A 24776-nucleotide genomic window follows, 5' to 3' on the forward strand; every position below is an offset into this window, starting at 1 on the left:
ATTTTTATTGAACCTCATTAAAAAGAAATTTCCCTTTATGCAGCTCTCTTAATATATTTGAATCTCTTGCCCTGTTCATTTTTTAAAGTTTTTTCTGGGCCCCCATGAAAACATGCTGGCCCCCCCTACATTTGGTCTAGATCCGCCACTGTTCCTCACCTAGGGCTGCAACTAACGATTATTTTAAAAACCGATGAATCGGCCGATAATTTTTTGATTAATCGATGAATCGGACAAAAAATATTTTTTTTATATTAACCTCTTTATTCCAAAATAAACATTATAGACAGAACAAACAAGCACACAAGTACAGGTTGCTCATTAACTGTACTGGTGCAATATGAAAAATAAATGATTGTGTTAAAACTACGCAAACTTACATGAGAAATGTAGCTGTACATCCACAAAATATAGGGTACTTTGTTTCATAAAGCGCAAAAAAAGACATTTTTGTTTTTAAAGCCCCTAAGGGGTTCAAACAATAGGCCCCCCCATTTCAACAAATGAGTTTTTTTTTAGACTAGAAGAGTTCTGCCTTTTAAGACAGGAAAGTACAGCAGTTAAAGTTGCTACTTGAGAAAATACTGAACCATAGAGATAAAAATAGCCCTGTGATTCAAATTATAAATTGTATTTGGAATAAAAATGAGAGAACTAGGGGTGCTAAAAAACACATCCTCCAAAGACAGATATTTACATGGGAATGTGGCAAATAATGAATTGACATATTACTGATTTTGCTGGATTTTATTCTGCTTTACTTCCATAAATTGCAGGATCTTCTTTACTTTATCTTTGCCAGAAGATTTAAACTTTAAAAGCCTTGCCCTCATAATTTGCAACTTAATTTATTTATAAAGGCTATTTTAATTATTGTGATCAATTTGCGCCGTCAATCCCGGCGCATGCGCGCTTCATTTGCAGTCTGGACGCTGAGGGTAAACATCCTGCGGCTCTGACTGCAGCGCTGAGAGGGACTCCTGTGGGAGCGGGGGGAGGCGCCTCACGGCAGAGTAGGAACGATGCATGCTTTCACGTAAGAGTCTCCAAAAGCCGCCAGTGACATCGTAAAAAGTCGCCAGATTTGTCGCTAGTCGCTTTTATGAAAAATAGTCGCTGGAGGGGTCTGAAAAGTCGCTAAATATAGCGACAAAGTCGCTGAGTTGGCAACACTGCGCACCTACAGCGCTGGCTCGCTCTGCCGTAATTTTTTCTTCTTCCCCTGTTTCAGTCAAGTGGCAGTGATGACGGCGGCGGCGGATGACGCATTAATTGCGCGACACAACTCGTCGATGATGAAATTCGTTGCCAACGCTTTTAAAAGTGGATTTTTATCCATTTTATCGATTCGTTGTTGCAGCCCTATCCTCCCCTTCACTAGACGTGGATATACTTTAGTATATTCTGCTGTAGAATTAGTCCTATATTTTCAGCTTTTTACTGGAGGATTGAACCTCTGCCGTTTCCCAGGATGCACAGCTTTGAGTGGTAACTAGGTCACTGCCAGAGAGGAACCAGAGAAACTTATGGGACTGATTCCGTAAAAATTCAAAAAATATCCACTGGACTTGGTTTTCAAGATTTGAAGACGTTTCTCCACCTCTCCAGGAAGCTTTCTCAATTCAAATGTCTGGATCCGCAGTGAGTTTGAGTCTTATATAGACAACGCCTTGTATCGCTTGGAAACATGCAATGGTAACCGATGAATGGGTCGTTAGTTCCATCGTTAGCCTGTAATATCTGAACCTGTCTATGATTCTAGGGGTCGGTCGTTAAAGGGGGGATTGTCATTAAGGGGGGGATTGTCTCCTGTAATACCTGAAACCTGTCTATGATTGTTAAGGGACTGTTATGGGACTGATCCAATCAGCTCTCTGATCTGATCAACCAGTCGCCTGGAACGCTGGTTGATCAGAGCATCGCTTTGGACAGATACGCTGCAGGTTTCACCAGCAACATCCTCCTCACACCCCGCTCCCTCTCGTGTCTGCGCAATCGCAGTGATCTAATCAGCACATGATGCTTTATTGAACTCACTGCAAAAAAATTAAATCTATATAAGTCCTTTTTTCTTAAAACGAGTGCATTTTTTCGTGAATTAAGGATTGAAGTGAGACACTTTTCCAATGGAACAAGACAATTTACACTTTAAACCAGAAAAAACTGTTGCATTGTCTTATTTCAAGTGCATAATATCTAGATAGCTTATTTTAAGAGTAAAAATACTCATTCCATTGGCAAATCATCACATTTTTACTCATTTTGAGATTGTTTTTGCAGTGCTACCTGCTCGCTCTCACTGGCATTTAAAAAAACCCACCTCCCATAGTCTAAAATCCGGGATAATTTATCCGACTCGTGGGCAACCGTGAACAACTTTCCATATCAGGGAGACTCCCGGAACTTCTGGGAGACTTGGGATGTCTGAGAGTGTGTAAATCAAAAAGTAAGGTAGAATTCCTTCTTATAACCAAATGTGGTAATACTTTAGGTCCCTTCCAATGACCTTTGGTCCCTTCCAAAAACCTTTGATCTCGTCTAATAAGCTTTTCACAGTCAGAACCAAACCATTTGAACCCAGGGCTACTGTTCTGACTTACTGTTTTACACATTTAGATACTTTAATCTCTATCCGGGGAAAGATTAGATTAGATTGGTACATTATGTTTATCAGCAAACATGACAATAAGAAAAATTATTAACCTGTAACCAGGTTTGAATCATAACATTTATACATAACCCCAAAAATATACATTTTAAATCCAACTGTTATACTTTAGGTTGGTAGAAGAGAAATAGGTGATTTATTAAATGTTGGTTCTAAATGTCTTCTAGATAGAAAATAATAACTGAGGAAATAATAACCGACTCCACTCATTGTTTCTCATCATGGCTGCCGTTTCGTTCTACCTGAGGAAGGTGTACTCCTCCTGCTGAAGCAGCGACCACAGAGAACTCAGCTCTGCTCTGGAGTAACTCCTCTCTCTGATTTTCAGTTTCTTCCCCCAAAGTCTGGATAGAGTGCTGCTGTTTCCTCCTCCTCCCTCCTCATCCTCGCCATCCTCAGACAGACCCAGAGAGTTTCGTACCTGTGATCAGAAGAAGGCAAACAGTAAAGTCTGAAAGAGAGCAAAGAGTCGTTCAGCTGAGGTGACTCACCTCCATGGTGGCGTAAAAAACCACATCGAAAGCCGACAGTTCCTCTCCTGCATCCTGAGGAACAGAGAAAATAGATGAATCCATGAACGTATAATCATTTTTTATAAAGGATTACTTCATGTAATTGGTCTCATTAAAACAATAAACGTTTGTGTATTTCATTCTGACATATTTTTAAATAGATCAACAAGAAAATAGTTAATTATTGACTGGATGGATGCATTGGAAGGAATTTACATCTCAATAAGTAATTGTTTCTTAAATTGAGGAGGTTAGTGTGAAACTTTGCCAATGGAACAAGACAATTTACATTTATATTAATTGCATATTATGTAATTATCTTATTTTAAGAGTAAAAATACTCAGTCGATTGGCAATCATCTTATTTACCTGCTCAAATTAAAGGTAAATACGCTTAATTTAAGAAATGTTGACCTATTTCTAGATCGTTTTTGCAGTGTGATGCTTGGTCCCAAAAGTCTAAAAGGTGTGGCGTGATTTTATGCTGAATCTCCTTTACTTTACTTTTATTAAAATAAACGTCTTAAATAAATTTTAGTGGAAGCAGCAAAGAGTCAAAGTGTATCTCTGGAGAAGCTGCAGAGCTTCCCAGCTCAGGTGCACTGGAAAGAAATCTAATTCGAGACAAGTAATTTTTTCTTAAAATAAGTGCATTTGCTCTTGGATTGAGGAGATAAGAGACACATTTTGTCAATGGAACAAGAAAATTTACACTTAAAATAAGAAAACACAATTGCATTGTCTTATTTCAAGTGCATATTATCTATTTATCTCATTTTAAGAGTAAAAATTCTCATTCCATTGGCAAATTATCTCATTTACCTGCTCAAATTAAGGATAAATACATTTAATTTAAGAAATTTGTTCTTATTTCTAGATAATTTTTCCAGTGCAGGTACACTGGAAAAAAATCACAATCTAGATAAGGAATTTTTTCTTAAAATTAGTGCATTTGTTCTTGGATTGAGGAGGTAAAAGATACATTTTGCCAACGGAACAAGACAATTTACATTTAAAATAAAAAAAAAGCAACCGCATTGCCTTATTTCAAGTGCATATTATCTAATTATCTTATTTTAAGAGTAAAAATACTCATTCCATTTGCAAATTATCTCATTTAACTGCTCAAATTAAGGGTAAATACATTTAATTAAAGAAATGCACTGCAAAAACAATCTAGAAATAAGTAAAGATTTCTTAAATTAAGTGTATTTACCCTTAATTTGAGAAGTTATGTAAGAGGATTTGCCAATGGAATGAGTATTTTTACACTTAAAATAAGATAATTAGATAAAATTCACTTGAAATAAGAAAATGCAATTGTTTTTTCTTATTTTAAATGTCAATTGTCTTGTTCCATTGGCAAAGTGTCTCACTTACCTCCTCAATACAAGAAAAAATGCACTTATTTTAAGACAAATTGACTTATTAAGATAAAAATTTTCTGCAGTGTGTATACATATTTCTGTATAGTTTTTCCAGTGTAGATCACATAGTCCAACCTATTCTCATTATGAGTTTGTTTGAAATCGTACGAAAAGTTATGCAGGGTAATTTTGTACGTTTTGGACGTTTTTTTTCGTCGTATGCGCATCTGACGCACCATTCACGAATATAGAATATAAATTACAATTAGCCCTAACCCTAAGATATAAAACAGCAAGCAACGTAGTTAGAGACATGAATAAGTGATGATTGCACTGTTTTTCCCAGTTTTACATCCATCCGCGGATCTGCTTTTTTTTTCTGTCTGCCAGCGCATGCGCACTGATGTGGTTTTATTAGCAAAAATGTCCAAAACGTACGAAATAGTGTGCATAACTTTTCATATGACTTCATAAGAACTGATAATGAGAATATGTTGCATAGTCACACATAGCGACCTAGTCACAGCCCAGAAAGGTTGTGCTTTTAAAGTGCAGATCAGATACAGCACACATGTGGAGGAGACTATAGGATCAGATGATACAGGAAATTAGCTTTTCAGAAAAAATACTAAACCTTTGCTGCTTCCTGTCCTGTAAAATACAGAATTGTCCTTTATTTAGCAGCTAAAAGTTTTTCTCATAATGAACCAATAAAGGTTACGATCTGTTCTGTATTTTCATTATTTGTCTCTAGTAAAGCATTGTCACACTAGCCTGGTGAGACCATCCTGATCTCGCGAGCTTTCAAGGTTTCACTCGCAGATCAGTCTGGAGACTCTCCGTTAAAGAAAATTTGGAGCCGTTCACCAAACGAACGTCCAATCAGCGTTGGCTTTGAGGCAACGAGAAGCGCGACAGTTCAGTCTAAAGAACATGGCGGCTTCAGCCGATGAAACTAGCGTTAGCGTGGCTATCGAGCAAGTTTTATGGGAATTACAGAGTATTTCTTCACTGAAAGAAGAGCAAAACACTGCTCTGGAGGCTTTTCTCAGAGGAAAAGATGTTTTTGCTCTTCTCCCGACTGGTTTCGGCAAGAGTTTGATCTATCAATTGGCTCCTCTTCGTCGTCGCTCTGTTAGTACGTCATATGCTTCGTTGATCTGATTGGTTTATTTGGCCCGTCTATCACCAACATAGGCCAATCAGCTAACCAGTATTTTCGCCCCTTCCCAAAATTACTTCTGCGGAGCAAATCCATCTGGCGGAGTCAGGTTATCGTCACACAGCAACAGAAAATCTAACAAACATTTACAAATTAAACTGCTAGAGGGAGTTAAATTGTCCGGGGGGACAAACACGTGGTTTTTAGTCGTACAGTGTGAGCAGGTAGATCGCAGTGTCACAGTGTTTGAACATACATAGTGAGATGGGAACCCTGCGGTTTCATCGTACAATGCAACGAAAAAAAATCATACAGTATATGCCCGGCTTTATCGAGCTATAGACGTCCTTTTTTAACTACCGGTAATGAATTGTAGGTATACATGGAAAGCTAACCTTAGACACACAAATGTTTGAGTAAAACATGGTGGTGGCAGCATCATGCTGAGGTCATAACTTTAAATCTAAAACTTTCCACTACTTCATAAGTTGGTCTGTCAGAGAACTGCAGGAATAAGAAGACTTTAACCAAAGACAGCGAAGCGTCTGAGCAGCGCAGACGTCACCTGGTAGTCCAGGATCCCCAGCGGCTCGTAGGAGGAGAAGTTCTCCAGTTTGGATTTCAGGATGACGGGGTTTCCTCTCCAGTGAGCCTCGATCACCTTCTTCCCGTTCTCGTAGTAGAGGCAGCGCTTGTACTCCACCAGGCCGTGGACGCACAGGTCCTCACACATGTCTCCGGTGACAGATCCCTGGTAGAACTCCACACACTGCAGAGAACAGAAAGGAAAACTCAGAATTATTTATTCTACTTCTCCAGACCAACAAATCACTAAATCTGTTCTTTTAAATACAGATTTCCTTCTATGGCTTTAGTTCATCCCAGTGGAACATGAAGCTGTTTGTGTTTGAAGCTAAAGACCAGCATCTTGTGACCGAATGAGCCCACGGATCAGAAAACGCTACACAGACAGCTTAGTGTCCAGAGGCGTGAAGGACGGGGATCATCCCTGTTCTGTTCAGGGATTAGCGGGATAATCGTGGCTCTGCCCACATTCCTACACAAACATCCGTCAGTGAGGAGCTCAAAGGCGTCAAACGCACCTGCTGCTGCTTTACAGGCTTCTAAAAACACACACGGATCAAATACGACTCCTAAACTGACTTCTGAGCAGCTGATCTGTAGGTCAGGATCAGATAAACCCTGTAGGAAACAGGAATCCTCTTAAAGAGGCAGGAAGCGCAGCAGACAGGTGAGGCAGGTATGCAGACGCCTTAATCGCTCCGAGAGGCAGAGGAAAGTTGATGACAGCCGAGCGAAGACAAGCGCCTCCTTCATCTTTCAGCGCCGCGCGGCTGATGGGTTGAAGTGGGAACTTTAGATCATATGTTTCATTTGGAGATAAGACTACAAACGTGGACAGATTCACTGGATCTGATCCGTTTTATGAGGGAGAAACTTTATTCCAGATTATTCTCCATCCTTGATCATCATCAACACCAATTCTATTCAGTTTATTTCTATTCACAACAAATGTCATCTCAAGGAACTTTACAGATACAGTTCAACCAGATCATCCAGTCAGATTGATTCAAAGTTTTCTATCTAAGGAAAACCAGCTGATTGCATCGACTCATTGACTCTTCAGCAATCCCTCACACTAACTATGCTTGTAGTGACAGTGGAGAGGAAAAACACAGTTTTAACAAGAAGAAACCTCCAGCAGAACCAGGCTTAGTGTGAGCACCCCCCAGACCCCCCACCCCTAATATATGTGATGTTATGTGATTTTTCACTGAAACTGAAATCTCGATTACAATGCAAATTGTAGTTGACAATAAAGATTGATTGATTGATTGATTAATTGAGTGATTGAACTCTTGAGGTCACAAAGTCCGTGGTCTGCCTTTAACCCTCTAATGCCAAATGTATCATATCTGATACATACGGTTTCTGAAATGTTTTGCGTCTGACACCTTTTGCATAATTTAATGGTAAAAACTTTGCTCAAAATCCTGTTGTTCACAATCAGATATAGCTGATAACAGCCAGTAGAAGACTACACAAAAAATAATCTTGACTTATCGCATAGTAATAAATTATTAATATCAAAAATGTATTTCTGTTTTTTCTTTTTGCATATTTTGTTAAAAGGGCAAATAAGGACTTCAAACCAAAAAAAAGTAATTTTCTGTTTTGTTTTATTCTTGGATCAGGCTTTAAAGGGTTAAAGAAAGTTACTTGTGTTGGGTAGAGTAGAGTAGAGTTAGGTTTTGCTCTTATAAGTAAATTGTTTTTAATTACTCCACCAAATGTAACTAGTTACTCCAGGCCGACATTTGACTGACATTAAAAGTTAAAAACCCAGTTGTCAGCATGTGAGGATTTAATAACTGAGGGTTAACTAAAGCTCCCTGTTTAACCTTTCGGCCTCAGGTGAACTTTCAAAAACACATGTGGTGAAAATTGGTGAAAATAAGTCCAGTTTTCTTCAGAAGATTCTGGAATGAGCAAAGATTCTCTCCTTGGGCCTCAAGCTGTCCCATTTTGTTGAAGTCAGAGTTCTGCCAAAAGTGCACATGTGATAAATACACAGAATACAGTTTTATTTAAACGCCCACATGAAAACTACCTTCCATCTGCATTTTGAATGTTTTATAGGTTCAGATTTAATACCATGACCCCCAAATATAAGCTCCTTCCCTGCTCTCCTGGCCTGCTGTTCATGCTCCTGTAGAATCTCTCCTCACATGTCTTTCCTCATTCGAAGCTAAACTAACTTTCTATTCAGCTTCCAGCTACTAGCATTGTGTTTATAAAGCGGTCCATTGATGAAGGAGGTGACTGTTGGCGTCAAGGTTGGTGGATGTGGATGAGGACCCAAATACAGAGCTGGACAGGCAGAGATGACTTCTTGCAGATAATAAGAAATGAGATGAGCTGAGGCTTTGAGGCTTTGTTGAGTTGTGGATTGGGAATTTCTGCGAAGCGCGTATTCTAGGCTTCCTTCATTTAGGGGAGGGGCCAAAACTAATTATGTCCGAACTCTCGAAACCCCGCCATACCACCTCACTGCTTTGAGAAGTGGTCCAGAACTTCGACAGGCATCTAAAGAGCCTCAGGATTCAGTCCTGATGTGGGAGTTTGCTGTAGAGCTGCTGTCAGTTGGATAGTGTGGATATATTCTAAGTATAGATTGGTTGTTTTTTCCAACTAACCTAGTTGGTTTAAAACAAATTTGGTTTGATCAAACAATATGATTATCAGAATTTGAACAAATTTTGCTTTCTGAGGATGAGGCAGTATAGACGTGGCGTCTTCTGTAAAACATTACATTTCAATTGAAAAGCTGTAGATTTGAGGCTATGAACTTTTAAACGTTGCTGTACTACCAAACAAGTATTTTGGCCAAAGTGACCAATTTGTATTAGTTTGCCTGTTTTCCAATATAGATTGGGTGAAAACACTATCAAATTATATTGGTTGGTTTAACTAAAAGTTATGATGAACACAGAACTTCCAACCCGATTAAAAGAAAAAACTGTGGAAAAACAATCATTTTTGAATAAAACTGACTAACACCTTCCAATTGGCTCATTATTACCCAATTATCACAAGCACTTCCACTGTCTGCTTGGCTTATTTCACTAAAATGACAGAAAAATAACATATTTTCTAAGACATTTTACAAAAAAAAAAATTACAAAGGATTTTATTATAAACACCAATCATTAACAATTTCAAGGGAACCTAAATGGAGAAAAAACAAAAGGAAAAATTGCAAAAAATCGCAAATTATATCATTAACTGTAGTTCTGCACTCCACCAGTAGATGGGGACATATTCACATGAAGCTTCATGAACTGTGGGGATTGTTGAAGTAATTAGCCAAAAACGTCTCATGAGGCTTAATTTCACCTTCACTACTTTCAGAATTTAAAAGTGAAAATACAGAATCCATAATCCAGAACCAATTGAAAGAAACTCAGGAATCAATAAAATAGGAAACACCAGAGAGTTCTAGACCTAAGGAATGACGTGAATCCACCAATGAGTAACGGAACAGGAGGCAGAAACAATGGCAGGACTGATTAGCTAATAGGGAGCAGGTTTAGACAGAAGTAACTAGAAGGAGTTCAGGAGAAAGGACACTGGGGGGCAACAGAGAATAACCAGGGAGAAGCAACAGGATCTAAAAGTAACTAGAAAAGAGCTTAAATAAGGAAAAAGGGGAATAAAAGTAATGATTACAAAATAAAGACTGACCAAGGGAAGAATTTACCCTTTAATTAAGGGTAAATACACTTAATTTAGGAAATTTTAAACTTATTTCTACATTGTTTTTCCAGTGCGATTCACTCATGCAATAGAAAAACAATCTAGATATAAGTAAGTATTTCTTAGATTAAATGTATTTACCCTTGATTTGGGTAGGTAAATAAGATCATTTGCCAATGGGGTGGAGATTTTTACTCTTAAAATAAGATAATTAAATAAACTTCACTTAAAATAAGACGATGCAATTGTGTTTTCTTATTTCAAGTGTAAATTGTATTGTTGAATTGGTAAAATGTCACTTTTACCTCCTCAATCCAAGAACAAATGCACTTATTTTAAGAAAAAATGACTTATCTAGATTTAGATTTTTTCCACTGCAAAAATGATCTAGAAATAAGTAAAAATTTCCTAAATAAAGTGTATTTACCCTTAATTTGAGTAGGTAGATGAGATAGTTTGCCAATGGAATTAGTATTTTTACTCTTAAAATAAGATAATTAAATAAACTTCACTTGAAATAAGACAATGCAATTGTGTTTTCTTATTTGAAGTGTAAATTTTCTTGTTCTATTGGCAAAATCTCTCTTTTACCTCCTCAATCCAAGAACAAATACACTTATTTTAAGAAAAAAAAGACGTATCTAGATTTCGATTTTTCCAGTGCAAAGAAGCAGATTCACACATGAGACCAGGAGAGGATTTAAAGGAGCATTAAAAGCAAACCAGGAGCGCAGAGAAGGAGCATGAACTCATAAAACATTCAAATGTGTGTGAAAAGTAGCTTAGCTGAGTGTTTTAAACAAAACAAGTCTAGATTTCTGTCTTCAAACAGAAACATTTAGCCAAATAGTTGCATTTTTATTTTATCGGGAAACGTTATTGGGATTTATTCTGCTTCCTGTCTCCCTCATCACTTTTAAAACAGAACATTAAGCATGTTCTTTTTTTTAAATCTGGTCCATTACTTCGGCTTTATTCTTTATTTTTGCTGATTAATATTAATATCTCTGCTGTGTTTAGTTGCTCTCTGATTGAAATCGGAAAAATCTGCTGTTCTCCTCCCAGGCCGGTGGCTGCTGACAGACTCAACAGGTTTGGGGAGGGGAAGTGTTGAGTGTGAGCCGAAACCCTGCGGTTATCGTCCCCCCGCCTCCTGTTTGAGATCCTGATAGTTCCTGCTGTCTCTCATCAGTCAGAGCCAACCGAGCGTTCCTGATCCTTCAAAGGCTCCTATCCTGAGGGAAATCTCTCCCACTGCTGCTTCAACTTGGACAAGTAAAAACAATATGGATATTTTTTTCGCTACTCGTTCCCTCCTCATCTCACTCCTCTGCCATCCCCCTGATTCTATTCTCTGGTTCAAAGGGCCTCCTTTATTCCCAGTTTTATTAAGAATCTATTAATCACATTTGTTCTTTTACTCCTCATCCATAACTATTCTCTCATCCTCCTCCTCCTTCTTTTATTGAGCCTCATTTCATCCCACTTTCATCCAACCTGAAGGGAATTATATTTTCTTAATTCAACATATATAATGTGAAATGATTTAGTTTAGGCATGTCGATTAATCGTAACAGAAACTGATAAAATAATTTATTTGTTTCCTCTAGCAGGAAAATGAGGGGGATCTCAAAGCACAACAGTTCTCATCATGTGAACTGAAATAATAATTTTCTGTCATGATGACTTTCTTAATTGCTCATTTCACTGCAAAAAATTGGAATCTACATCAGTCAATTTTTCTTAAAATAAGTGTCCTTTTTCTTAAGCTGAGGAGGAAAGTGAGACATTTTGCCAATGGAACGAGACAATTTACATTTAAAATAAGAAAGAAAAATTGTATTGTCTTATTTCAAGCGCATATTATCTAATTATCTTATTCTAAGAGTAAAAATACTCATTCGATTGGCAAACTATCTCATTTACCTACTCAAATTTAGGGTAAATACACTTAATTCAAGAAATTTTTACCTTATTTCTAGATCGTTTTTCCAGTGTTCATTCACCTGTCTAATTCTGCCCTGTTGCTCATTACTGCTCATCTGATCCACCTGCTCCTGCCTCTATTTAAGCTGCCTGCTATCAGTCATCAGCCCCAGAGTACTCTCTCGAGCCAGTGAGGTTTCTGGTTTCCTGGTCTGCCTCCAGCCTGTTCCTGTTCTGATCTGTTTACCTGACTTGTCTTCGGACTCCTGCTGGATTCTGCTTGTTAACCTAACCTGGAAGCGATCCTTTTGGAAACTCTTCGGACCTCTGATCTTCTGAATCCTGAGCACGTCTTTGACACCAGCTTTCGCTTCCCCCTCTGGATTATCCTGCCTTTCTATGTCTATTCGGATCTGATCTCCTGCTTGTTCTCTGTCCTGTTAAGCGAGGTTAGAGACTCACATGTTCATAATCATCCCCCCGTCAGATTATCGCGGTCACTAACCTGTGCTTCTCTCCTGCAGACATCCCAGCCTCAGACGCCCTTGCAGCTCTTACCACAGATCCGTTCTTAACTAAACGGTTTTTGAGTAATTCCGCAGTCTGTCTTGCCTTCAATGCTGGGGCACGGTATATTTATATGTGTTTGCTGCTCACAAGCGTAATCTTCTCACCAATCTACTATACAGTAAACGTACAATTGCTATAAGTAACACTAATGGATTCAGGAGAGCAGAATATTTCAGGGGCAGAGATGGCAAAAGTACTCCCTTTCCGTACTTGAGTAAAAGTACAGATACTTGTGTTAAAAAATACTCTGGTAAAAGTGGAAGTACTGATTAAACTTCTTTACTCAAGTAAAAGTAACAAAGTACAGGCTTGTAAATTTACTTAAAGTATAAAAGTAAAAGTAGAAACCACTTTTTTCATGCCGTTGCTTACATTTTAAATGGATGTCTGCCAATAGGACTAGATCTCCGTTGTGTTCATTTTCAATCATCTCGTCGTCCATGCTACTATGCTAACGCCACCGCCACCAAGCTGCAATGATTTGCCACCAATGAATACCGCCGAATCTGTCGATTCATCTTGTAGCGGTGCGTCAAATGCAACGTAGATTCCCATCCAATTAGATTGAATTTGGTATTGATGACGTGAAAAATAATAACGGTAACTCCATTGAAATGATTCAAAACTAAAGTAACGAGCCAATTTTTTAAAATGTAAGGAGTAGAAAGTACAGATATTTGTGTAAAAATGTAAGGAGTAGAAGTAAAAAGTCGCCATAAAAATAAGTAGTAAAGTAAAAATATCAGAAAAATCTACTTGAGTACAGTAACAAAGTATTTGTACTTCGTTACTTCCCATCTCTGTTCAGGGGAAATATTTTTGACCTTCCTCATATCTAAAGCAGATGTAGACTCTTTAAAAATCACTATTTGGATCGCTTCTCTTGCTATGATTTCCTCCACAGATTACAGTCTTATGCTCAAAAAAACGGACCACCAGTCCTGAGCCTCTTGATTAATAAACCTTCCCAGATAACATGAACCTTTAGCTCCCTGATCCTTTTAGCTTAAGCTAAACTGGTTAGCTGCATACTTGTGGTTTCGCTCCTTCAGTAGTCCAATGATTGAGACGACTGGAAACTGATGCTGACTCATTAGTGCTGTGAAAACATTTTGTGTTTCAGTTGCGAACTCAGATTGCTTCTTTTTTATAAAGCTTCTAGTTAGAGTGGCTCAGGTTATTCTGATCTATCTCTATAGTTCTGCTGCTATAGGCTTAGACTGCTTGAGGACATAGGGACCCCTTTTTCATCATTCTGCTTCATTCTATCTCTATTCTCCCACTCTGCAGAATCTGTTAGTTCAATCTCTAACGTTCTGCTCTCTCTGCTTTATTTCTTTTTCTTCCAGCTTTTATTTTTTAATTACAATGTCACACGTAGAGAGCAACAAAATTAACTCTCTGCATTTAACACATCCCCTTGGGGTAGCAGCGGGCTGCTACTGTGTGGCACCCGGGTAGCAGTGTGGGGTTAAGGGTCTTGCTCAGAGACACAGAGTGCCAGTGTTTGGGAGTGGGGCTCAAACTCAGAATCTCATGATTTCCAGCTCTAAACCCTTAACACTAGGCCACTACTCCCATTTTTTCTAATAGTAGCTAGTAGTTGCCATTAACACCTTTGTTTTTAGATGTTGGAGTTGGGCCTGTTTTTCAGTGTTAAGTCTTGTTTCTCTCCTAGACATACGTAGCTATGGACTCAGCTATTGCTATTACTAACTAGACGTTCTCTATTTAATTTCTTGACAATAGAACAGTCTCAGAGCTCATCTGATTAACTGTTTCTTTTCCAGACAGTTTAGCATTAGCTTCTCTAACATAGAACCTATTTATAGATCAGTGCTTCTAGGTTCCTCTTGTATGTCTGCTTCTGTCTCCTTGAACCCCAGTGGGCCTCAGCAGATGGCCGCTCACACTGAGCCTGGTTCTGCTGGAGGTTTCTTCCTGTTAAAAATAAGTTTTTCCTCTCCACTGTCGCTGAATGCATGCATGTCTGAGGGATTGCTGTAGATTCAGTGACAAGGCGAGTAGCCTATATATCTACTGTCTCCAGGAGAAAAGAATCCTGTAAAGTCAGCGACTGGATGCAATCAGCTGGTTTTTCTTGGATAGAAAACTTTGAACCTTTAATGAGACTGAAGGATCAGATTATTGTCTTTTTAACGTGCGTTGAGCTGACATGCATTGTGGATTGGAGCTATAGAAATGAATCAGAGGAGGAGATGGATTTCTTCAACACCTGCAGTAAGACGTCTGTCTGTGGTTTCACAGCAAGCAGCTGCTTCCTGCCAGCCTGAAAACTCCCACCTCTGGTCTGAAGACGTCCAGCAGCTGTTAGGTGATGGCAAACATGCAATCAGGAAGGCTGCATGTTTTTCCCTCTGCATGGATTAAAACCAGCTGCACAACAGCTGAGGCTGAAGTCCTCAGCTTCTGTGTTGCAGTTTGTTTCTTAGAGTGGGTTTGATAAATGCTGATTGTTTTTCACGAGTGTTTAGCGGGTTTTCCTTCCCGGTGAATTTCACTGTGAGGGGGAGAGGAGAGTTTTTCCTCTGGAGGTCGATTCGATAAGAAGAACAAATGAGCTGCAGACTGAAACATTAACGTCTGTTAATTAACTCTGGGTTTATCTGCCAGGCAGAGACGTGGCCACAGACGGCGAGCTTCTACATTTCACTGGCAGGCTTTCATTTTCATTCCAGCCTTTTCATTTCCTGCAGTTTCCTTTTATCAAAGCAGACTAACACTAACCTCAGCTGGAAGGTGTTTTTGTTTTCAGGTATTTAAAAGCTGATTAAAATGTTAATGTATTCATTTCTAGCTTAGTTTTTTTTCCTTTTAATGCTCCTTTAAAAAGAAACTTTTCCAATTGTGTTAAATTTGTTTAGTTAACTGCAGTTTTCTGGTCTGTTTCCCTCCTTATTTGATCTGTTCTTCCTTTCTTAATTGTTTTCAGAGCATCGATCAATAAGTCATTGGGTCAGTTTCCTTCAACTCAGTACAGAAAAACACAAAATAGTTTTCTACACTGGAAAAAAATCATTCATAAGTCATTTTTTCTTTAAATAAGTGCATTTTCTCTTGAATTGAGGAGGCAAAAGAGACATTTTGCTAATGGACAATATAGATTTAAAACAAGAAAACACAATTATGTTGTCTTATTTTAGGTGCATATTATCTAATTATCTTATTTTAAGAGTAAAAATACTCATTCCATTGGCAAACTATCTCATTTACTTACTTAAAATAAGGATAAATAAACTTAATTTAAGAAATTCTTACTTATTTCTAGATCGTTTTTTGCACTGTAATCAAAGTAATCAAAGGTTTTGCACTGTAAAAGCGTTCTAAATATAAATAAAAATGTCTTAAATTAAGTGTATTTAGCCTTAATTTTAATAGGTAAATAAAATGATTTGCCAATGGAATCAGTAGTTTTACTCTTAAAATAAGACAATTAGATAATATACACTTCAAATAAGACAATTCTTTCTTATTTTAAATGTAAATTGTCTTGTTCCATTGGCAAAGTGTCTCACTTACCTCCTCAATTAAAGAAAAAAAGGCCCTTATTTGAAGAAAACATAACTTATTTAGATTTCAGTTTTTTGCAATGTGGGACTACACTGGAAAAAATCTAAATCTAGATAAGTCTAGAGTGCATTTGTTCTTAAATTGAGGAAATAAGAGACATTTTGCAAATGGAACAGGTTTAAAATAAGAAAACACTTTTGCATTGTCTTATTTCTAGTGCATATTATCTAAGTATCTCATTTTAAGAGTAAAAACATTCATTCCATTGGGAAACTATTTCATTTACCTGCTCAAATTAAGGGTAAATACACTTAATTTAAGACCTTTTTGCTCATTTTTAGATCATTTTTCCAGTGCGGATGCCTGTCTCTAAAAGGAATGGATCAAAAAGACCCGATAGATCTTCAGAGATCTGCTGATCCGGTGTTTTCAGAACCAGAACTGAAGGAGGTGCGGCAGCGTTTAGTTTCTGAACTAATTTACAGAGAGAAGATGTGAGCTGCAGGTCTCCTGTGACTCCCTCCCTTCATCCTGGCTCATGCACCTTCCCAGCAGAGCAGATCAGAGTCTGTGAAGACGGAGAAGGAGCAGCGTCTCAGTAGTTCTGGTTAGAGAAAGGCTGCCTTTGTTGCTCAGCTCCGCATTCCTCGAAGCCGAAACATTAAAAACGCCTTAATGACATTCCTGTGTTTGCTGACTGAGCACAGAGGCTTTGACCGACCGAGCGTCTCGTTTAGGAAACCACCTCTTTTTCCCTTTGGTCTGAACCGGAGTAGGTTTTCTAACAGCCTGGAACGTTTCAGTGGAAACCATCAGATGTCCTTTCAATAAATGTTTTTAATCATAGCTTTAGATAATCATTCATTTTTTGAATCAATATGAAGCAACTCGGTGCATCTAATCATCTAGACGTGATGAAGATGAGATACTGATGTTCAAACTGGAATAAGGAAGAAATACCTGCAGGGATTTTCAAAAACAACCATCCCTGTAGTTTCAGATCGGTCAGAAAGAGTTTCTGCAGAGCCACAAGGTGTTTACGATGTCAGAGGAGGATCTTAGAAGCTAATAGCTGCTCCTGAACAACCAGGTTCTGAAAGAACATCGTCTATCAAAGCAGAACCTGTGGAGCCGTGCAGCTAAAGCAGCAGAAACACATGCAGGCTAATGTTTATGTCTGCAAATAACTAAGATTATAATTCACTCCAGAACTGGATAAACAGGATAAACGTTTCTAGGCGAACATTCAGGTGGTTTGATTTAAATTCAGTGGATTGTTTGATTATCGATGCAGCAAAAAACATGGTTTGGAAATTGAAATTTCAAAAATGAAACCTTGATTTAAAGAAAATTTTTAATAATAACTTTGCTGTATTCTCAGATAAAAAAAAACTATTTTTTCCTATTTTAGGTTTTAAAATGTCATGTTTGCCAATGTTTTTTAAGTTTTTCCTTTTTGCTCATTTTATTTTCAAATTTCGTTTCAAAATTTCTGTTTTTAAGATTGAGTTTTATGAACTGAATAGATCTGTTCTTTTATCTAGAATGAGGAGCAAAGCCTCATTTCTATTGGTCTAAATGAACGTTAGCAACAACATGCTATCGGTCAATGTTTGCATCATAAGTTCGTGTTTTTATATTGGCCTTTAGGTGACGAGACAAACGTAGTTCTAATTCTGAAAAAGTGATATGAAAAGGAAAAAATGTAAATATAAAACCTGTAAAACATGTGATGTCATATTTCTATTTAACTTTAACCGAAAAAATTTAATTTGAAAAAAATAAAATATAAAACATAAACCAGATAAAGAAATAAAATCTAAGAAAAAAGCTAAGCTAATTTCAGAAAAACCTTTTTTGAACAAAACTTTCCTAAAGTTTCATTTCTGGATAAATTTTTACAAAATATGTCTCTTGATCATAAAAATAACGGAGTGAAATTCACTCCATAGTACAACAGAGTATAAGGGCCAGGCTAGAGAGGTTTTAGATTTTTTTAATTTGGAGAATTAAGTTGTAACATTAGGAGAATAAAGTCATCAAACAAAAACCCATTTCAGAAAGAAAGCTTGGAGCTCCGCCCAGCAGATGACGGCCGACCAGCTCCACCAATCAGCAACCAGAGTCCACTAAAAGATTTCCTGATTTATCAAACCGATGCTAAAGTAGAACTTCCCATGATAAAAAAAAAAAAAAAAAAGAACTTCCCATGATGCTCCACATTCCTCATTTTAGGGAAGAAAGGGCTTCTGGGAAGAAATGTCAGAAAATACAACTTTATTCTCATAATACTATGACTATTCTCTAAATATTACGATTTATTTGTGTAATATTATGACATTATTGTCGTAATATTATGACTTTATTCTCGTAATTTTTTGACTTTATTCTCGTAATTTTTTGACTTTATTCTTATAATATTATGACATTATTGTCGTAATATTATGAATTTATTCTCGTAATTTTTTTACTTTATTCTCGTAATTTTTTGACTTTATTCTTATAATATTATGACATTATTGTCGTAATATTATGACTTTATTCTCGTAATTTTTTGACTTTATTCTTATAATATTATGACATTATTGTCGTAATATTATGACTTTATTCTCGTAATTTTTTGACTTTATTCTCGTAATTTTTTTTACTTTATTCTTATAATATTATGACATTATTGTCGTAATATTATGACTTTATTCTCGTAATTTTTTGACTTTATTCTCATAATTTTTTGACTTTATTCTTATAATATTATGACATTATTGTCGTAATATTATGACTTTATTCTCGTAATTTTTTGACTATGCTCATAGCAACTTTATTATAGTAACTTTATCCCCAATTTTTATGACTTTATTCTTATAATGTTGCTTAATTCTTATAATGTTACTACTTTAAACTTGTAATTTATTCTCCTAGTGTTGCGACTTTATTCTCATAATTTCATAACTTTATTTTTAATGTTTTAACTTAATTCTCGTAATTTTGTGACTTTACTTTTAATAATGTTACGACTTTATTCTCTTAATTTTACGACTTTATTCTCGTAAGTTACGATTTTATTCTCGAAATAGAAAAAATAAATCTCTAGCCTGGCCCTAACACTCCGTCGTACCATAGAGCTTGGATAATGTCAGCAGTTTTAAGCTAAAGCTGTTTTTGTTGTCACTGTGACCTGAAGTGTATCCAGATGTTTTCTTTGGGTCTATTTACACGAACCGAGCATCATTTGAATCCCACATCCAGCCTGATTCTGGTTCCGGACTGGATTCTGGCTCCACGTCACAGAGATCAGATCTTCAGCCGATAAATCTGCAGAAACCGTCTGATTCCATCAGGCGGACCGGAACCTCTGAGGAACGTTTCTGACACTTGGTTAAATCTTTGACATCCAGAATTAAGGCGGTTCTGAAAGGTCCAAGCAGGTTCTACCGGGCTGAACCACTGGTGAAGTTTTCTGCTTCTGCTCTAACTTTGAACGCTGATGGATTGTACAGTTTTTCTTTTCCCAGACGTTCTGTCCCAGTTCTGACCTCCGAGGAAAGGAAGTTTCTCCTGCGGATGAATTAATCTATCAGACGCTGACAGCCAGTAATTTATCGCCGCGGGAAGCAGGTCAAAGGTCATCTGCAGAAATGACTGCAGAGTAAATCAACACTTTATAAGAGGCCTTGTTGTGCAGAGGCTCTCAGAACAATAGCAGGATTTTTACCAGCTGTGGGACCTCTGAGCTGTGGGCTGAAAGGCTCGTATTCACCACAGCTTGTGCACCATGTGAATCACGCCACACGGTGTGGGAGGACCGGCCGACCTCAGGTCAGAGCGCTGGAAGCGTGGGCCGATCCCACAGATGCTGAATCCACAGAACCGTGGAGTGTTTCAGCAGCGACGGCCTCTTCAACGCGCCGTCCAGCAGGTAGCTGGATTAACGGGTTAGAGAGAGATTAACTGACAAATAATAGATCATTTCTGTGGAAAGAGATGAGCTGCTTTCTTTTAACCTCTTAACATCCACACCGGATTACCAACGACCTTCCTGAGGCCGCATTATAAACCTAATCTTATATTTTTTTGTATCCGTAAGGCTCCACAGATAAAAAAATAAACCAGCATATTGATAATAAAACATTTCATGATGAAAAAATCAGCACATAAAGTAAGTTTTTGACCTTTAGAAAAGTTCCATCCTTATAGCTAATGCTAACCGTCTTAATACTAATGCTTGTTAAGCACCATCAACAGCGTGTTCAGACCCAATCGTTGGCTGAAGACCTGGAGGAAGGCTGCTCCTCCTCGCCCTGCTGGAGCCTAGCTCCCTCAGTACATCCAATAAAATAAACAAAACTGCAGCAGCAGCAGCACACTGCAAAAACATCTATGAATAAGTAAAAACTGTCTTAGATTAAGTGTATTAACCGTTAATTTGATTTCAAATTTAAACATGATTTGCCAATTGAATTAGTATTATTACTCTTGAACAGAGATGGGAAGTAACGAAGTACAAATACTTTGTTACTGTACTCAAGTAGATTTTTCTGATATTTTTACTTTACTACTTATTTTTATGGCGACTTTTTTCTTCTACTCCTTACATTTTTACACAAATATCTGTACTTTCTACTCCTTACATTTTAAAAATTGTCTTGTTACTTTAGTTTTGAATCATTTCAATGGAGTTACCGTTATTATTTTTCACGTCATCAATACCAAATTCAATCTAATTGGATGGGAATCTACGTTGCATTTGACGCACCACTACAAGATGAATCGACAGATTCGGCGGTATTCATTGGTGGCAAATCATTGCAGCTTGGTGGCGGTGGCGTTAGCATAGTAGCATGGACGACGAGATGATTGAAAATGAACACAACGGAGATCTAGTCCTATTGGCAGACATCCATTTAAAATGTAGGCAACGGCATGAAAAAATTGCTTTCTACTTTTACTTTTATACTTTTGTACTTTGTTACTTTTACTTGAGTAAAGAAGTTTAATCAGTACTTCCACTTTTACCAGAGTATTTTTTAACACAAGTATCTGTACTTTTGATTTTTTCGAGTGTGTGCTTTCTAATGTGCAGCAGTTACTTTCTCGTGCACACCAGTTAGTTTCTTGCGTGCACTAGTTACTTTCTCGTGAATGTCAAATACTCTCTCATGCATACCAGATACTTTCTCGTGCAAATCAGATACATTCTCTCGTGTGCACCAGATATATTCCTGTGTGCATCAGATACTTTCTCATGTGCACCAATTAGTTTCTCATGTGCATCAGGTACTTTCTCGCATCATCGAGTATTTCGGACAACCGTGTTTATTAAAACTGACGTACATTAACTAATTAGGCTATATTATCAGTTTGGGCTACCATACAAAGACATCACGGCATTGCTTGCAAGACGTCACCATTATGTTGGGTCTGAATGTCACTTAAAACGTAACCTTAGGTCCCATGGTCTATTTCGGTGCAAAGGATCCACAAACCTTGATTATGTTCATTCAAACACGACTGCAAAGGACTGGTCAACTGAGTGGATATAGATGGATGTTTACAAACTATCTGGAAAATGGATTAGTGGTTAAAAAACAGAAGAGGTCAGTCTGATATTAACTTGATCCAAGAGGTCTATAAGTTAAACCAGAAGTCTTCATCGCTGCAGCTACTTTGCAAAACTATAACTGCTGCACATGAGAAAGTATTATTTTTCTGTGTCGCTTTTTGGGCTCAGTACATTTAAACTTTAGTGAAAGGACTATGTTGAAATTAATCTATCATTTATCTAAATTGGTGTCATTTTTGTTAACGATCTGACTGTAGAAAAGTTAAGCAGCAGCGTCTTTACTGTAGCTTCTCAGACTTTTTAAAGCAGGACCTGCTGCAGCTTTTATCTGAAACTCTTAATGCGGTTGATGCATCTCTGAGATGATTGATCTGTCCTGGATTTCAGAAGCTGATAGATCTTTCTCCGGTTCTTCTCTTCTCCAGGTTCAACAGAACCTCTCCTAATCTTCTCTCTGGTGTGTGAGGCGTCCAGGTTAGTCCGTCCCTCAGCTCCGCTCCTGCAGATCCATTTCCCTCATAACTAACTGAAGTGATTCACATATTTCAGATGTCTGAGCTGCAGCCCGGAGCGGCCGCCCACTCCGACCGACACGTCCGTCATCTTTTAAAGCTCAGCCGTGGCGTGGAGAAGAACAGAGATCTGACAGCCTCTAATGCTTGTTAAGCAGTGTCAGACGCCTGCAGCAGACTCAGCGTGTTCAGACCCAATCGCTGGCTGAAGACCTGGAGGAGGGCTGCTCGTCCTCACCCTGCTGGAGCCTCGCTCCCTCAGTACATCCAATAAAACCAACAAAACTGCAGCAGCAGCAGCACACTGCAAAAATGATCTAGAAATAAGTAAACATTTCTTAAATTATGTGTATTTACCCTTAATTTGAGCAGGTAAATGAGATAGTTTGCAAATGGAATGAGTATTTTAACTCTTCAAATAAGATAACTAGATAATATGCACTTGAAATAAGACAATGCAATTATGTTTTTCTTATTTTAAATGTGAATTGTCTTGTTCCATTGCCAAAATTGGTCTATTAACTCCTCAATTCAAGAACAAATGCACTTATTTGAAGAAAAAATGACTTACTGTATCTAGATTTTTATTTCTTCCAGTGCACGGATCTTTTTTAATTTTTATTATTACACTGCAAAAACAATGCAGAAATAAGTAAAAAAATTCTTAAATTAAGTATATTTACCCTTAATTTGAGCAGGTAAATAAGATGATCTGCCAATGGAATGAGTATTTTTACTCTTAAAATAAGATAGTTAGATAATATTTACTTGAAATAAGACGATAAAATAGTTTTTTCTTATTTTAAAAGGAAATTGTCTTGTTCCATTGGCAAAGTGTCTTACTTACGTCCTCAATTCAAGGAAAAATTCACTTATTTTAAGAAAAAATAACTTATTGAGGTTTCTATTTTTTGCAGTGTACAAGGTTTCATCTAAAGGAATATTTCTGAAAACAGTTTGTCTTCAAGTAACAAATTGTTGTTGGCAGGTTTACTACTTTTCAGCATTAAAATGCATAGAAAAGTTGAAATACTGCACAGTTTCCCTCTTCACAAGGTAAACACAAAAAAATAAGAAAAAAATATAGTGTTTTAAGTGAATAATTGCTTATTTTGAGCAAGCAAATGAGACTTGGTAAGATTTCTTAAAACAAGAACATAATATCCAAGTAGTAAGCATCCAAAAAAACTTAAATCAAGTAGAAAAATCAATTTTTTCTTTTACTTGTTAAGATTTTTTCTCCTATTTTAAGCAATGTTTTCTCATTTATTAGTCATTATTGCTTAGAATTAAATGTCCTCTAACCAATTATTGCTCAAAACAAGCATAGAACAGGCTTAAAAACAAGGCAATGTACTTGATACCAGTTCATTTAAAGGCTTAAAACTAGTCTGTTTTTCTTAGCTAGAATTACTTTCATTATTTAGGTGTAGTGAATGTATGGGGAAAAATACACCTGACAAAAACTTCAAAACGTTTTTTTTATTGCGAAATGTCACAGAATTAAGCGAAATACCCCCCCCACCCGCCAAAAAAACAAAACAAAACAAAAAAAAACACAAAGCTGAGGGCTGCACAGAACCTAACCTAACGCTTACCCAGAATCTCAAAGCTATACCAATGATAATCTCAATAACCCTATAAATTTTTATCAATTTGAACGCAATCAGATTTGATTAGCTGGAATATCTTAATGAGATGGGGTCAGTTCTTAAAACAGGTTAATATGGATTGTCCTATTGTCTTGAAACAAGTAAAAATGTACTCACAGTCTAAATGTTAAAGCGACTCAGTCCGCAATGTTTGCTATTTAAGAAAAAAGCTGCTTAGAATTAGTTGTATTATCTAGTTAGGATGAAAACAATGTATTTTCTTGAAACAAGTCAAATAATCTTAACAATATTCAGTCTTACTAAGAAAATACATTGAAAAACAAGTGTAATAAGAACAAAATGCTGAATTAAAGTTTATTACACTTGTGTAGATGTTCCTTTTTTGCAGTGAACATCACTGGAAAAGATTGAAGTCTAGATAAGTCATTTTTTCTTAAAGAAGCGCATTGGTTCTTAGATTGAGGAGATAAAAGAGACATTTTGCCAATGGAGCAAGACAATTAAATACGAAAACACAAGTGCATTGTCTTTTTAAGTGCATAGTATCTCATTATCTTATTTTAAGAGTAAAAATACTAATTCCATTGACAAATTATCTCATTTATCTACTCAAATTAAGGGTAAATACCCGTAATTTAGGAAATTTTATCTTATTCCTAGATTGTTTTTCCAGTATATCTCCAGAGTGAAGTAATCTAAAGCAGGCTGTCAGTCTCCAGATTGATCTCCTGGCTTTACGTCCGTGTTTGTTTCCCTTCGGCTTCATCTCAGTGAAAATAAGCAAGCAGAGACTTGATGTTCCTGCAGAGGAAAAGCCTCTAACTCCAGCGTTTTTATGTCTAATTAACTGTGGCGGCGGCGTGTCGCTGCAGGTGCTGCTTTTTTAAAGCTTTATTTAAAAACATTCGACCCAGTCCTTCGCTTTTTTTCTGTCAATTCTTTAAATAAAGCCTCTGCTGTGAACTGCAAGCTTTTATTTAAGGTTTAAGAACCTTTACGTGAGGGTTTCCATTGCTCTCTGTCATCATTTGTTTTCATTAGTAGTAACCCTAACTGGTGCAGTTTATAGGATTTATT

At 37.1% G+C, this 24776-nt stretch overlaps 1 protein-coding gene across 2 annotated transcripts in view; it reads right to left on the bottom strand.

Annotated features, from left to right (window-relative positions):
- dipk1c (divergent protein kinase domain 1C) overlaps positions 1-24776 on the bottom strand; it is a 72176-nt gene that overhangs the window by 12454 nt on the left and 34946 nt on the right. Inside the window, exons 1-4 of one of the 2 annotated variants that reach the window (XM_038267820.1) lie at positions 6570-6681; positions 6275-6478; positions 3160-3213; positions 2911-3089 (exon numbers count right to left, since the gene is read on the bottom strand). In XM_038267820.1, coding sequence (XP_038123748.1) covers positions 2911-3089; positions 3160-3213; positions 6275-6442 — 401 coding nt within the window. In that variant the 5' untranslated portion in view covers positions 6443-6478; positions 6570-6681. Of the gene's footprint in view, positions 1-2910; positions 3090-3159; positions 3214-6274; positions 6479-6569; positions 6682-24776 lie in introns of those variants that run through there. The other variant, XM_038267819.1, reaches the window with a different exon arrangement.

The sequence above is a fragment of the Cyprinodon tularosa genome, unplaced genomic scaffold (genome assembly GCF_016077235.1).
Source record: "Cyprinodon tularosa strain WSP-4 unplaced genomic scaffold, ASM1607723v1 ctg686, whole genome shotgun sequence".
Classification (NCBI taxonomy): domain Eukaryota; kingdom Metazoa; phylum Chordata; class Actinopteri; order Cyprinodontiformes; family Cyprinodontidae; genus Cyprinodon; species Cyprinodon tularosa.